Raw genomic sequence first — 16,599 nt, 5'->3', positions numbered from 1 at the left:
GGGGAAGAGCAGGCGTCCCTTCGGCAAGCTCAGAGCCATGCCCCACCCAAGCCCACCGGCTTCCCACACACCCAGGGGAAGGTAAAGCTGTTTCCCAACAAAGATAAACCAGAACACATGATAAGACTCAGAGGAAGGAGTATTGTCATTCAGTTGGACCACAACACTGGGCTAAAGAGGAGACATTACCTCTAAGCTCTTGGAGAAATAAAGAGAAGAAGGATATGGACCTAAAGCATTTCTGTGTCTGAATTGGAATATGACATGATTTAATGCGGTTCAGCTTCTGCCTGTTGCCCTCCTACCTAGATTTGGCTTAATTTCCCTTGAGTGTCTCGGTTGTGACAGCCCTTCCCACCCAGAGGCCATCTCCTCTGCTTTGGAAAGATGTTATCCATTATCTGAGGACAATGGGGGTTATCTGAGACAGCAAGAGCAGTTCAGGACTGCAGTGTAAATGCCGCTGCAAGCCAGGGGCAGCTTCTGAGCATCTCGGGAAGAGGCAGAACCCCAAAGCCCTGACCTACCACCAAACACCAGCAGCAAGCGACTCAACCCCACCTGCAGCCATAGCATGTTTGTCAGGCCAGCACTCGCCAGAGCCTTTCACCACGTCCTCTCCAGACCTTGCCCCGGCATAAACCAGCTAAAACAACACAGCTGCCATGCCGATTATAAAAACAGGTTTCAGCAAAGAGGACCGGAGCTGTTTTGCCTACAAGGGCAGAGGAATTTGTATGACACAGGAAGACTGAAAAATAATCAGTGGAGCACAGGCATTTAAGAGCAATGTTTTTTAAGCACTCAAAAAGCAAACGCCTCCAATAACAGGGACAGATAACATACTTGTTATATAAATTCAATCCATTACAACAATATTTACTAGTGCTTGGAAAGACATCCTGCTGAAAGTTTTGTCTTTTAGGCATGCATGCTTGTAGCTGGTACCACAGAAATGGCTTTTAGAAAAACTTAGGTGAGCTGGACACTCCCAAAAAACCTGTGCCTGCCTCCTTTCACCCCAGCTTAGGAGGTCAGATGGCCAGAGCATCACCCAGGTCTTTGCTAGCAACTTTGCACAGCTGAGCTGTGCATGCAGCCACATCCAAACCCTGCTTTGTCATGATCAATACAACATCAAAGCTTAGACTCCTGTAACAACTGCAATACATCAGAGTACAAGCAACTGCTCAGTGTGTCTTCCTCCTCCACCAACTTGAGTTGGCCGACACTGGAAGAGCACACCTTACATCAAGCTGTGCTCTCTGTGCACCTGCCTGCTTTCTTGGCTTATTAGCACTCCTCCATTAGCTGATATTTGCATCCTGACAGTCTGGACACGTTCTCCTCTGATGGAGGGTCAGGGAGGTTTCCACCTTGCGGTCACACCCTGTTCGCACCCTGCCTTGGAGCAGAAGCCACATTTCTTCACTATTGAGCTTGACTGCTGTATGTAAACAGCAGACATAGGGAAGAACCTTGCTCATCAGCAAACGAGGCTTTTTTTGCCGTTTTCCTTACAGGAGGCCTAAATTCAAAGCACCTAGACATGCAAGTCTTGTCAAGCAGCAGGAGTCCCTTCTTTAACTTGCGTCTGGTTGTTCTTAATTTTTGCTGCCTTGAGCAACTCTGCAAAAATTCCTTTGAAACTCGGGAGGCAGATAGGTTCAGCAGTGCCATGTGAAAATGGAACAAAACCTGGTACTGGAGTTTTAAAGGGCATAATGAAGAGCAAGTGTTGAAAGCAGACAAGATTCTTTGTAAGCCAAAGGTCAAGGCTGTATGTCCAGAATCCCAATTTGGGGATCAATCTGCATGCATCCAGTTTGAGATGCACAGAAAGAAAGATCACAAGTTTACCCTTATGATTTTTCAGACTTACTTAAAATGAACCACTGAGATTGGGCTAGTTATTAGCCGAAGGCAGTGCACGTATCGGTGGTAATTAAAGTCCTAAAAGCAGCCTATGGTAGGCATAGAAGGGATAAAATACTTCAAGGAAAAAGGAGCAAAGAATAAAGAATGCATAGGATGGTCAAACAGAAATTATTCTGCCTGTGAAAGAAATAAATTATGGCTACTCAAATAAAAATTAGGAGGGTGAAGAACTCTGGCATAAATGATCACAATTCATCACAGTTATAACCATCAGTGCAACCTCATGAGCCTGCTGGACCAGTGGAAAAGGAAGTGCTAAAAGCTGATTGATTCTGAAGAGTTCTTACACCTGTCTCTCCTGATAACAAGAAGTTACATGACTTGAATTGATGAATATGAAGAATGACAGAAGGATGTGGCAAAGCAGCTGGATTTCTATCAAACTGAGCCTTTATTTAGTGGTCCTTTACAACTTTCTGTCCCAGGGGCATCCTCTGCCTCCCAACACCCCTTTCTTCGGCCAAGGTCTGCCTCCTCCATTTTGCAACATGATATGGATAAGGTGTGAGGAGCTGGTGGCAGTGAGTAGAGTGAACTCAATAGCTGTTCCTAAATGGCTCCAAGCCTCCACAGAGCCAGAGACAAGCAAGCTACCAGTTCACACAGAGCCACACAGCAGACACAGAAGCGCTCTTACTATGTCGCACATTCACCAGCTCGCTGTGTTAACTGAGGGCAGGTAGGGAACTGTTGCAGCACCCATTAACAACATCCATGACACAGGCTGGAAAGTTTCTCCAACAACATCTGACAGCTCCTGATATTCACAGTGACACTAAATGAGCCTCTTGGAGGGCTTCGTGTTTACAGCACCTCTGTTAATAAAAACGTCTCCTAATTCTGTAAACCTGTCATCTTTTGCTTGAAGAATCAAAGAGTTTCTACTCTACAGAAAGACATTTTGCATTTGCACTACTAAAAAACAGACCAAACATTGAATATTTCCCCCTCAATCCTTTTTTTCCATCACAGAGATGCAGTCAGAACAAAATCTCATAAGCACTTTTTTCTACCTTTGCAGACCATCTTCAAGGAAGGTATCTCATGGGTGAGATACAGGGTGCTGTCAGGAAGGTAGTAACTAGAAAAAAGCAAAAAAGATTTGGCGGGGTTTTATTTGTACAAGTTGTGCTGAAGTGCAGTGGTCACCAGACACAAACTAGAGCTGGTCAGTCACCAATCCTACTGAGCAATTGCAGACTGAGCACAGTTTGGCAGCAAAAAAACTCAAGAGGAGAAATACCCAGGTAAGTAGAAAGTTCTGTCTGACATTCAGAAGATACCACATCTCAAATCACTTACTACAAAGCCATCCAACATTTTCAGTATTTTTTGCACCTGGCAAGAAACACTGCAGGAACTCCGACTGAACATTGTTTATTTTAGTTTACTCAAACCATTTGATGCTGCAAACATTCTCAAGACTGGCAAGGCTGAGCAGCCTGCACAGTGACAAAACAATCACACTTGGAAAGGAAGTGAGAATGATCATGACCTTGGGTCTAGTCAGATATTCCCCCGGCATCAGGTGTGGCAAAGCCTCCCCCAGACCAACGCAACAGCAGCACCACCATGAAAGAAACGAACATCCTGCTGTCCCACTTACTGTCCCACCAGATTGGAGTTACTTACACGCTGCTGTCCGTCAGCGACATTGTATCGGCATCACTGGACATGCTCTGCTGCTCGCTATCGTTGGCACTGGTTGCTGGTGCCAAAGCGTAGCCTGTGTTGACATAGTAAGGGTTAACAGGCTCCCTCCACGACCCATGCCTGCAAGAAAGAGAGAGTCAAATTAGAAGGACACAACCTTGACCATACTCTGCATCACTGGGCAGAAGGACTCTGCCTGGAGCCCCAGCATCAGTGACAGGCTACACATTAAGCTGTGTTAAGTTGCACTGACAGAACTGTGAACAATTTAACTCATAACTGGAATCAAAAGGGAATACGTGTAGTAATGAAGGTGATACTATTAGAGTTGGAGAGGGAACAACACTATATGGAAGAAGTCCAGTTCCCACGAGGATTTACTGTGTCTGTTGGCTAACTGCTTAGCCTTGTCTTTCTATGAGCAAGGCAGGGCATCTAAAAGCAATACCTAGATAATGGATAATGAGACAGCATGTTTTCTTAGACAAATCAGGCTTCTTTCTACCCTTCCAGCTGCGAGGCATGTGTAGCATGGCCCACCCATTCTATGCTTGCTTTTACACCCCTCTTTACTCCAACATGTTTGCCAAGGCAGGGAGGTAAAGCAAGAAATGGCTGTTGCTTACAATGCAGTACCTAAAGCCGACCTCGAATGTCACACTTGGGTACATCAAACACTTGCAAATTCCACCAGGAAGGACCATCTAATTGCACCAGCTTTTCCAATGGACAATCTAGCCGTGGATCTATGGTTTGTACTCAACTACATGCCTTGTCCTGGAGACAGGCGTACGAGCAGGCCAACCTCCTTCTCTTAAACAAAATGGTGGAAGAGAGATTGCCTGTGTGAGCTAACTTGTGAAGCAAGTTCCTTGCTTAGGAGGAGACCTGCATTAACGGTGAAGCAGCCATGAAACAAGCACGCAAGCAGCTCTTTCACACTGACTCTGCCACTGGCATAGAAAAGCTACTGCTGCCGACGTGCCTCCAGCTCTGCTGTACTGCAGGACAGTGAGGTCATGCAGGCATCTCATCATCACTGCGAGTCATTTTGCAATTTGCCAGGAGGAACAAGCTGAAATGTTCACACCAACGCAGCATCATTTAATCCCCCACTCTCTCTGCCTACCCCTCTGCAAGAAAAGCAGCATTTGTAAGATATCTTGAAGTTGATAAAATCCTAGGTTTTCCAAGCTCTGTTACCAGCTCTGAAAACCAGAGTCCTGTTTTAATTCAGATCATGAAGCTCATCAGCATGATCTTTTATTTAGTAACTCAGTAACCGGAACCTAGTTGATGCCGTTTTTATACAGACCTTCAGCAAAACCTCTAACGAGGACACAACACGCAATTTGTGCTTCCCTGTTCTGCTGCAAAAAGCTTTTCTGACTGTACTGCAGTGGTCAAAGTCCTACAGACAAGAGAAAACAGTCCCTGCCCTGATGAGTTTACGTTTAGATAAGACAAGGAAACCCATGAGAAATACACAGATGGAAGAACTGGATGCAAGGAATACACCAGCAAAGGGAAAAGTTGGCAGTTTCTGCATATCTGTACAGAGTATAAATGCAGGACAGCCACTACGTGAACTGGGACTAGCAGACAACCCATTTTAGGTGGAGGTTTTCAGAATGATTTGTGTATAATGTGGTGCTCAGTGTACAATGATGGAAGCATTACCGAAGTGTTTTAAAACCTGAATTCGACAGGGCTAATAGCCTTCTGCTAGCACACCACTCATACAGCTCCTATTCACCATGCCCTTCTGCTCCTAGACACAGAACCAGATAGTTTTCCTTGCAATACATGTGGTCATGGATGTTCATTGGTCACTAAGAAAAATCATATTGTTTTAGGTCCACTATGGGGTCAGTTAGAAACAAACTGCCCTCCTATTCTCACAAAGAGAAAAATAGTATTTTGCTTGCCATAAACCTCCACTAAAAACTCCAAGCTGTTTCTCCTCAGGACAAAGCTCAGTGTAGTGCGGAGTGGTGCAAAGAGCATCCAAAACTGAGTCAGCTGAGGTTTTTCATAACTGTTTGAGGCAAAGGGAGCCTTGTGAGGTTTCTCCATGCTTGGGTGCAGTACAGAGTCAGTTGGGTATGAGCACTTATGGGTGCCTTGGGATGGCAATCACCACAAACGTCATCTAGCACACAAACTTTCTGTCTATCACTGTAAGTGTGCACTGGAGCAACCTTATTTGTATATTCCATCAGAATTCAGAACAGCTTTCTAGGGCAGATACTTAAGGCTGGAAATAATTTGAACAAGTTAATCCTAAAAAGCCAGGTATAAGTGAAAACCGTACCAGCCCCACTTCACCAGTTGTCCCCTTGCATAATGGTCAGTTCTGAGCATTAAAGGAACCCTGTGCAGTGCAACCCTCCTGTCACATCTGATATGACAGTTGCGTGACAGAGGCTGATACAACCTCTTAAATTGAGACAAGACTGACGCATATCTCAGGCCTTCCCTGCAAGCAAAGAGAAGGATGCTTTTTGGATAACCCAATTAAAATATAGCACCAACTTCTGGTGGACCTTCTGCCAGGACTCTCTGGAAGAGGAATGGATTATTCTAGCAGTATATTAAGAAAGCACTATGATATATAGAGTAAACTGTACAGATCAATCCATCTCTCCTTTGTATCTGCTGATACAAAGACAGGGCAGCAGAGAACATCTGAAGAATTCATCGGGTATGGATCTGGGATGGCTGAAGGAACCAAGAACAAGCAGATGAGTGTGGGGTAGTACCAGGCCCCTCTGGAGGAGTTGGGATGGACGGGCAGCACTTCACAGCTGTGGGCTTCCCACTGTGGATGCAGGCAGGAGTTTGGTCACAACTGTTGTATTTAGCTAAAATTACATACTTAAGCATGTATACAACAGGGATTACTTCCATTTTAGCTCTGCCTCTAAAACATCAATGCAAATGTAAACTTTTGGTAAGCGTAAGTAGAGGGAAAGGGTATAGGATTTCAAAGCAATCATAACAGGTTACATTACTTTTGAGGAATCCATCTGTATTCAATCCTTCTCCTAATGTTCCCTCTCCCTGACAACTCTCTTCAGCTGGCTCGTATCACTATTTGAATGTTTTGTGCTGCGCCTCTGAAGAATGCTTTCAACATCTATTAGGAGGAAAACATTAAAGGAACATGGAGTCTAACAAAAAAACCCTGGTCACTTCTGATCTGGGAGGGGAGGCTGATTTAAAAGGGATACAGGCATGCTCATAGCGATTTGAAATGTCAGCTAAAAACCTCGAATACTGAGCTGTATGTGCTGATAAGGGTGATAAAAGGAAAGGTGAGCATTTAAAGTTAAACTTCACAAAAATTCCTGCAGACTTCCGGATAGATTTTTTTTTTAACGGAAAAAGCAATGACAGGTTTTGAAATGAATGCAGAACATTTCACACATTGCAGAAATAAAGCTGCACACCTCTTCTGCAGCTCTCAGTTGCTCAACCCTCAAAATAATCACATAGGGAACAATTATAAGAGATCACAGCGACACAAGTAAGTCAACCTGACCATCTGCCTTTTCTTTGCATAAAGCTCTCCACTGATCCCTGTCAATTCTGGTAATACTGACAAGGGCCAAAACTATTGTAGAAAACCAGCAAGCATCTCCTCCTTAGGGCTTCCTTCTACCTGCTCAGAGTTTATTTTGCATGTTGCCTTGGCTGCATCCCAACCCCAAATCTGCTCCTCCAACAAAGACCAGCGCACAGCATTCTGAACATTAGCACTGCCCTAGCTGGAGTTCCCACTACATTGCAAGTCCCTAAGGGCATCCTTCTCCTTCCAGCCTGGGGTCCCCAGTCTCCTTCACACAGCTCCCCACTGATGGCTATTTCAGTTTTAAATCAAAGACACAAAGTCCCCCACTTCTGCCAAACATGCTACTCTGTGCTCTTTGCAAAAAGAGCATGCTGTGGCTGGCATGCTCTGGGGAAGCACTGCATCACTTTCTAAATGCGCAGCAGGAGAAAGATCTCACAGATCCTACCTGCAAACCTAAATCCACGCCGCATCCCCTTTGGTTCTGAACAGCTACGTACCTCCTTCATTGATGTTCTTCATCAAGCATGGAAAAAAAACCTAAGGCAAGAAGGAAACTTCCTTGGACATGAAAGACCTGTAGGCAACTAATTCCTGTAGAATTTAGCTTTTCACTGGAGGGAATGTTTGCACAACACTCTATTGGCAGGTCTGAGACATAGTCTTCCCAAGTCTGCTAGCAGTTCCAGTGTGGCTGGAGCGGCTCCCAGTCTAACAGGGAAGCTGATCAGATCCATCAGTTTTCATTGGTATCATCTCCTCCCGCTCTAGGACTAAATTTTTATGACACTGACTTTTTCTAGAAGAAAATTTTAGCTCAAAAGAATCATACCTTATGATAGAAACCAGGCAGGCTGTCAGTCCTCCTCTTGCAAGGGTCCCCCACCTGTCTGACCCTCAGATAACTGATCCCCAAACTCCCTGCTGGCATGGCGAGGCACCTCCAAACCCCTGCACTACCAAGGGAGCAGCTGTTTGAGACACTAGATCAGTAAATCCAAGAGATGAAGACTCATGAAGCTGAAAACCACAAAACCCCAATGCGTTCTGCTTACATTTCCCCTAAACAGCGCTTCCAGAAGATTTCCTCCAAGGACATACTCTAAACCTTTGGTCAGCATGGTTTGGGTCAACCGCTCGTTTTTAACATGGGATAAATCCCGTTTTCTAGACAGCTGGAGCCATGAGGCAGCTGATAATCATCCAAACTTCATGACTTCCCCTGGAAAGCTCCAAGCTGCAGGAGAAGTGGGGCCAGGGGCAAGTGCCAGGGAAGAACACCCCAAAATGGGCTCTGCAGACTCAGGATCTCTTGCCAAGCTGCGACATCCTCCCTCGTGCGCAGCAGTGAGGAGCCTTGCAGTTGGACACGATTCCTCCTTTCCTCTTTTGGTGGGCCATGTTTGAGCTGAGGGATGGTGCCCAGAGACCACAGAGCAGGACTGCAACAAAACGAGACCCCGTTACTGAGTCTCTGTGCGTCTACCCTGCTTTTTCACACCAACTTCTGACAACTTAGTTTAAACTTTTATAGTCCTGTGTTTTTAAAGATTACTATTTCCAGAACTACATTTGCAGGAGGAAACCAGAACTAAGCCCTACACTTATTTGATGTCTCTGGTCATTCTGTCTTTGTGTTTAGGAGGATGCAGTCTAATGCTCAGACATCCGTCCAGCTCATTATTTTAACCTCTCCTTTTTTTCAGTGTGAAAAAATTTATTTTTCCATTAAAAAAGTTATGTACTTCCACCCAAGAGTAAAAGAAGTTTTCAAAATGACAGCTTGCTGAGTCTCTGGCTGGCCAGACATGATCAGAGCTCTCTTACTTCCCATACTGACATCTACAACAAGCAGGTAACTGCCACATCCTTCACACAATGCCACATTTCATTAGCACAACCAGTCAATCAAATTAAAAGGTGTGCATGTTATCTTATGCTGTACAAGACGAAGCAAATCCCCTCAGCATAGGTAAACACCACATGCTGACAACAGTGTCAAAGTGGCAGGGTCACCTTTAAACGAGAACAGCATTCACCAAGAAGTCTGAATTACAAGATTACATTAATCTACCACCTGAACAGAAAAGTCTCAGTTTCCAACCCACAGTACCAACAACCATGGTAAAAGTTGCACCATACTGGCTATAAACCAGAGAAATGTCCCAAGGTATTCACAGCGTTCCCCAATACATCATCATGGGTGTGTTCTGGAGCTAAGAACAAAATGCCTATGAAGATATAAAGCTGAAAACTTTTCCTCCTGACTGGATTTAACCTGCACCAAAGACACAAAGTCTGCTCAAGAGGTTAAAATTAGGGATTTAGCTGATAATTTGACTGCAAATCCTCGGGGTTGCTCCACTTAAAACTCTTCCCAATTACTGCGTGTACTCAGACACTGCTGTGCATCTCAACTTTATCACTGCCAATGTCAAGCTAATCACATGTGTTCTAGGCAAGGGCAGCTTCTTCAAAGATCACATAAATTCTGGACAAGTTAATCTGTTCTTTGAGGTCTCCAGATGGCTCTTGCCAAGAAAGTTCACTTCCAGCCCTGCAGCCGGCGAGCGCAGCGGCCCTGGCACTCTGCAGAGCATTACAAAGGAACCAGATCAAAGTTGTGTCTTACAAAAAAATGAAATCTGAAGTTTGAAAAGCAACAGCAGCCTGTCACTTGTAGGCTTAAAGACAACTTCTGCATGCTCCAGCTATCAGAGAATTTATGATTACAGTCTGGCTTTTAAAAGCTGATGAAAAAAAAGACGTTCTTTAGCGCTCCTTGCCTTTGCAAATCTGTATCTTCTTCCATTCTTATTCATCCTCCTACGCTGGAGGAAGAAGGGAAATAAATAAAAACTTAACTAAAAGTACAGATAAGGGCTCCTCTTCTCTTTTATTCTAAGGCATTCAATTCCATTTTAGGAATATGCAGAGATTATTTTATGGGGAGCTTCAGTAATTATTGTGAAGTATTAAAGTACAGTTACAAAAGCTAAATGCGAGATCTACCAGTCTGTTTCAAATTTCTCACTCCTTTGCATTTACCAAGGACATGCTATTTCTCAGGCAGGACTAATGAACAGAAGATGCATTCACTGAAACCAATAATTTACATCATAGGATAAAGCAAGGTGGGTGAGAAAAGTGATTTAGAATTTGTCAGAATCTAGGAAGAAAGCTGAAATACAGGAAATCGTTTGTTTGCCTTAGGAGGCAAATAAAGACTAGATGGGCTAAATATTGTGGCTGTATTGCCATATTGCCACCCTAACCTTCTTAAGAAAGGCTTTCAGACAACAAGATGCAACCACTGTGTTCCAAGGAAACTGCAGAACAAGTCCCATCAAGATTTCATCTATAAATAAGCCCTCCCAACTCCTCCTTTCCAACAGAGGCAAGGCTGTGCTCATTCGCTGCCCCAATGTAGTACTGTATTTTGTCCCCTACTTATAGATTTAAAATCAAAACTGTAAAAATCCAGTTTTGCCACAAAATAATGTCAAGTCCTTCCTAAAAACGATGTGCATCTTCCCAAGAATAAGACCAAAACCCTAATTCAGTAGCTCAATGCACAAGAAATGAATTAAAATAAAAGAAAAAATACGGGCAACACAATGCCTGCGCATCAATTAACAGGATGCTTGGATCATCTTCCTGAAATAAAGCAAATGTCACAGAACATTTCGTTCTGTATCTAACCATAACAGGTATTTGCTTAGACTCATTTCAACACAGTAGTCTGAATTTACAACATAACATAGTTTGAGGTTTTTTTTTTAAAAAAAGATTACATGATTAATATGAACCCTTATCCATTATGAAAGGTTGACATTAAATAGGGAAAATTTCTGTAAAGTGTACAGAATAGTTGTCTGCATCAATTGTGACTGAACAGGAGCCTTACTGCTTTGGAGCAGCCTGGCTCCATCCATTCAAAAGCCTGTGTTGTGACTTAAGATGCCACAAAACAAGGGCAAAACCAGCATCTCCTTTGTGCATTTTGGATATCCACTGTACACTGCTCCCACCAATAAGCCACACTTGCCTCTACGCCATGGCCTTTGTCAGACAGTACTCCATAGGAGAAAAAATATTTTCAGTGTTTTATTGGAAGGGACAGAATCAAGCTTGCACAGGAAAGTGCTGAACATCCACGTTGCCAGAAGTTGTTGCCTTAATAACTGAATTTGTGACTGACATTAAAATGCATCCCAAATGCAGTGAGACAACCTTGACCTTGAGGACCAAATCCTCCTTACACCTCCAGAACACAGATAAGACGACATGCGTAAGGAGAAATTTCAATTCCCCCCCCACCCCCACCCCCATTAAAATAGATACAAACCTTTTCAAATCACAGGACCTGTTTACATGAGCCTTACAGCATGCCTAGGAGCTGGGATTCCCATCCCCAGGCAGGGGATGTCGTGCTCCAGCATGCTCTCTATGTGCTCCAGCTGCCCAAGGGCTTGGGTGAGAACCAGCCCCCAGGACACCCCCCTGAAATGAGTGGGACCCCTGTCCTCACCCCCCACTCATTGACCCTCCTAGCATGCTCTCCCTGGGCCACAGGGCTTGCTAGCACAGGCACAGACACTGATGTGGTCTCCTTTCCCGTCACTTAAGCCGAGAGCTGGGGAATATTCAGCAACAGGCTGATAGGCAAGACCTTTCTGCTCTAACTGGCTTCTCAGAGTGAAACGACTTCTATGACTAACACAGCAAGTGATTTTATATATACACACACACACATATACGTGCTTAAGTGGGTGAACACACACAGTAGCCATTTCAGACAGCATGCAGCAGTGCCAGCTCCCACGTCTCTGCTTTCCTGGGTGATTCTCCGAGATACATTGGGGCCAGTGAAGAGAAGAAACCCTCTGCAGAGAGCTATAGGGGCCTTTTCGCCGTGGTCTCCCCGTGGTTTCCCTTCCCTGGGAAGGAAGGCAGGGCAGCTGGGAGTCATAAAGAAGTCGCAGAGGAAACTGTTCTTCCCAGAAGGGGTAATACAACTATCACGTTGCAGATGTAAAAATACCAGCAAACCCCCCAACCGTTCAGAGCCTTCGACGTCACACCAAGCAAGTGACCATCCGTCCCTTCCTCCCACCCTGCCTGCAGCCCAGCATGCTGGTCCCTCTACAGATGAAATAAGCAGCTGAAAACATCTCCCAGCCTTCCAGCTGTGGGCTGGCCGAGCAGACACCCACGTAACACAGCTTCCAGCACAGAGCATCCCCCTTGCCCACGCGGCAAGGGCCTTCATGAAACAAATTACTTCCAAATGCCTGCCTCTGAGGCACGGGGAGAAAGGGAAGTCCAGGTTTATACCTGCGTCTGCTCATAACCTAAAGAAGGCAGCAGCCCCACTTAAAACCAGCACTGCCTGCAAACTATCAAATTTATCCCAGGATTTCAACAGCTTTTCTTCATTATTTTTTGTCTCAACCAAACCACAAATTTACTTAATGACTAAACCAGGCAAGCGAGTACTTTGTTTTCCAGACAGCGGGAACCTTTTTAACGGGATCCAAGTTTTCAGAAAACACGTTTACCTAATGTCAGGCAAGGGAGAGGGTCCACTTCCGAGATGCTTTTTATGCTTTTTTTAACTTTCCCAAACCCACCAGTGTTGTGGTTGGGGTATCTCCGAGTCCCAAGCCCAAGGAGAGGCACTGAGCAGGGTAAGGAGGAATACAATAAGAACACTGTGTTCCAGGAATCGAATAAAGGCAAGAGCATGCTTTTGGCTAGCAGGATACAGTGCTGCAACTCCGTCTGCTACTCTTCTCTGGCTGAAGCAACGTTGTTTGTCCACGCTTCTCTGAAATGGAAAGTATTTCCTTTTGCCTACTTGTTCCAAGGAAAGATCTGAGGAGGCCTGGTATAACCAGGCAGATCTGGGGATTCTCCAGTGCCTTGACTCTTCTTTGCCAAAATTTCTGCACAACAAGAAAGGGTTTACAAGAAAGAAATTACAAGCAGATTTCTCTGCAAGCTAAGTAACTTAAGACCAGGGCCTGTAGGATGAGTAAGTTTTTGGACAGGAACAAAGCATCATGCTTTGGCCAGTGACTCCAGACCATTCCCCTCCTTCCTACATACCTACAGAGCCTCTGGAGTGTTCAAGAACATGGGATGGGGCAGGGACATCTACAGGTACATAGACCACATTGGGGAATTGGAGCCATTGGAATCAAAGGCCAAATAAAACTGCCTGGCTTCAGTCCTTCCTTAGATCACTGAAGCTTTTCAGGAGGGCATAAACCCCAGCACCGCAATCAGCTGTTTGTATTGCTTTCATGGATATATTTCCCAACACGTAAATCACAACAGTGATGTTGCTGATGGCTGAAATGAAAGGGGTAGACATGCATCTCAGGGGGGCTCCATTTGGGAAAGACTAGTCGCAGCTTTGACATTAAATGTTGCTTCTATCACTGGGCCATGTAACGTAGGCTGAGCCACACAACTGAAGACTTGCTAGCCTCACTTAAATCCTCATTGAAACAATGGCATGAAACTCAATAATCATTATTAATTTATTGCCAACAAACTTGGTATTTTAATGAAATTGCAAGTTTGGATGGCAGAAGAAAATGGTCGATGTAATATTTTGACCATCTATGAGGCACCTGACTTGGCACCTCAAAATAACCCAGGTTTGTTCCCAAAGACATTTGACAAAGCCCTACTAATGATGAGGTGGGTAGGATTACTGAGGAACCCTTAGCAATAATCCTGCACAGAAAAAAAGACTTTCTTTCACTGAATAAGGTCTGGCTCACCAATGAACATGAAAAGAAGAGGTCTACCTCCAAGTAGAGTCACTCACTGGTGTCTTAACTCCTACAGAAAGGATCCAAGAGACTCCCCCAATTGAACACGAACCTTTGAGGTGACCGAACTCTGACTTCAGCTGGTAACAAAACCAAAAACACAGAGGGCTGGCAAGACCTGGCAGAGGTAAAGCTGAGAGCCAGGATTTAATAGTGCTCCCAGAGGGGAGATTCAGCTGATTAGAAACATCCTCATCTTCTCTCTCAGTGTATATTAAAGGTCAAGAAGTGGGATCAGATATTGGCAGCACATGAAAAAACAACTCAGTCAAGCAAAAGACCTTCACAAAGATGTTTCATACCTTTGCATTAAAAATTCCTGCAAAGCCTTATTTAACTTTACTCCTACGTAGGGAACACATTCAAGTTTAATGTCAAGAGACCATTAGATCAGGACAGAAAAGACTACCCTCCCCTGCCCCCAGAAGACTTCTGCCTCCAATCAGTACTTTATAATGATCAGGCATTCATAAGCATTGGTTGACTGTAACCATGACGGATAAGTAGGTCTCAGAAGTAGAGCACCATGAAACAGACCTTCTCCAGCAGTCCTCTGGAGTCTCACAAGCTCCCCAAATGGGATCATTAAAGGATACTTGTTGGATCATGTTAACAAGTGGCAGGCTCTATCTACAAGAAAATACTGTCAAGCTGCAAAAAGCTTTTAAACTTCTTCTATCATTTACTGCTCAGCTCTGAGGAGATGTCAGCATCACAGTAAGTGTATAAATCATAACTCAGCCTCCTGGTCTCTTTTGGGAGCCCGTAATCTGACATTCCCTTCTCATCTCAGACTGACCTGGCTAATATAACGGAGTGGTTGGGGCATGATGAAAGTGGACCGAGCCATGCTATCCTTCTGACAAGGTACATTAGAGGTTGAAAGCAATGACAAGTCCCCAGAAGAACTGTAATAACAACCAGAAGGAATTAATCATGCAGAAACTGTGTCTAAGGGAGACAGATGCTGTTGAAAAGGATCTTTCCTATTCTAGAGATACTTTTTTTTTCTCTTTTAAGAGTTTAGCAGACTAACAGCACATAACTTCCTGCTGTCACCAGAAAACACGAATACACAGGGAAGTTAGATTTGTGAAGATGCTACAGACAGCCTTTTAAGTAAGGACTAAAGTAACTTTTCCTTAGATTGTGCAGAATGAAGTCTTCACTCACAGTCCTTGTTTTGGGATAGTCACTGAACCTTGTATCTCCAGCAAGACCTGGAAGCCAACCATCAGTCACTGCAGGTCACACAAAATCATATTTAAAGATAATGAATTAAATCAACTGATTTAGTTTCTCATTTCTTGTGGCTGTACTTTTACAAACAGATATAAATTCAGTGGCTGACTGGCAAACCAAAAGCAAAGAATTCAGCGGTGATAAAGATGGAGATCAGCATCTGACGCCAGCCGGCACAGGTTGCTTAGCTATCCCTCTCTGCTGCATATACCTTGACCATAACTGGGCATGCTCCTCTGATGAAGGTGACATCTCCAGAGGCATTTGCTAAATAGTTCAAGGTGCAAGAACCATTTCACCTCATTTAAATGGATATTTAACTGTAGTGAAAAACAGCTAAAGGAGGCAGGAAAGGAGAAAAAAAAAATAAAAAAGAGACTTGCTCACAGCCAAATTGCAGAGGAGTTCACAAAGTAGCTCCTGGGACACTGTAATACCAGAAGGTCCTGCTAAACTCCAGACCAGAGGGGAGATGAAATGCCTTTAACTATAGCAAGAGAGTGTTAGAGAAGCTGTTGGGTAGCTTATATATGCAAGTCCATCCCATTACCGGATACAGTTCGGCCACTGCTCAGGGAAGTCCTGTGCTTGTTTTTTCTTGGTGTATTCTACAGCAAGTTAAACTTGCTTGTTGCTATTTTTGCCTTATGCAATTTTTCTGTTTTGGTTCTCATCCATTACAACAGGCAGATATATGGGCTTTTACCTTTATTACACAAATTCCACAGTATCTTTTCATCTGGTATGCATTATTGTAAGGATATATATGAAGTACCACATCCACTTAAAGTGCTGTAAAAGAGCTGTTTGAACTCTCGTTCCATTCTTACATATCTTTATACAATTAAATTCAATTGACGGTTTCATTTAGGAAAAAAGTGACAATGCAACCAATATGCTTTGTTCTAAATAAATTAGCCACTGTTCAGATAAAAGACAGGTGTATTTTTTTAACCTCAGTTTCTTAAAGACAGAAGGCTAGGTGATCAAACTCTTGTGTGTTTCCACTGACGTCTTTTTACTGCCTCCAGAAATTCTGAGTACAAGGTGACACCCAACCAAATTCAACAGGGGAGGGAGGCCCCAAAGACACTGCAATAAATAGTGAAAACAGGAAGGTGTGGAGAGACTCTTAAGTGCTCTGAATAATGATGTGGCTGCTGTGGCCAGATCTCAGCAGAAAACCTACACGGAGCAGAGATCTTAAAATCACGTCAAACGCAAACAGAAGTTTCAGCTCCAGCTGACGCCTTCCCAGACACTGAAGTCAACATGGGCCCATCGCAAAAGCCACATTTTGGGAGCCCGAGTGCTGAGACCTGGTTTAATTCTGCATTTTGGTTGGCT

At 44.1% G+C, this 16,599-nt stretch overlaps 1 protein-coding gene across 2 annotated transcripts in view; it reads right to left on the bottom strand.

Moving 5' to 3' along the window:
* The window catches only part of AXIN1 (axin 1), a 74,618-nt gene that overhangs the window by 29,114 nt on the left and 28,905 nt on the right, over positions 1-16,599 (bottom strand). For both annotated transcript variants that reach the window (XM_064462030.1, XM_064462029.1), the window contains exon 3: positions 3,571-3,711. In XM_064462030.1, coding sequence (XP_064318100.1) covers positions 3,571-3,711 — 141 coding nt within the window. The remainder of the gene's footprint in view (positions 1-3,570; positions 3,712-16,599) is intronic.

Source organism: Phalacrocorax carbo, chromosome 10 (assembly GCF_963921805.1).
Source record: "Phalacrocorax carbo chromosome 10, bPhaCar2.1, whole genome shotgun sequence".
Lineage (NCBI taxonomy): Eukaryota > Metazoa > Chordata > Aves > Suliformes > Phalacrocoracidae > Phalacrocorax > Phalacrocorax carbo.
The sequence above is the reverse complement of the archived record's forward strand: the minus strand, read 5'-3'. Positions and strand labels throughout refer to the sequence as shown.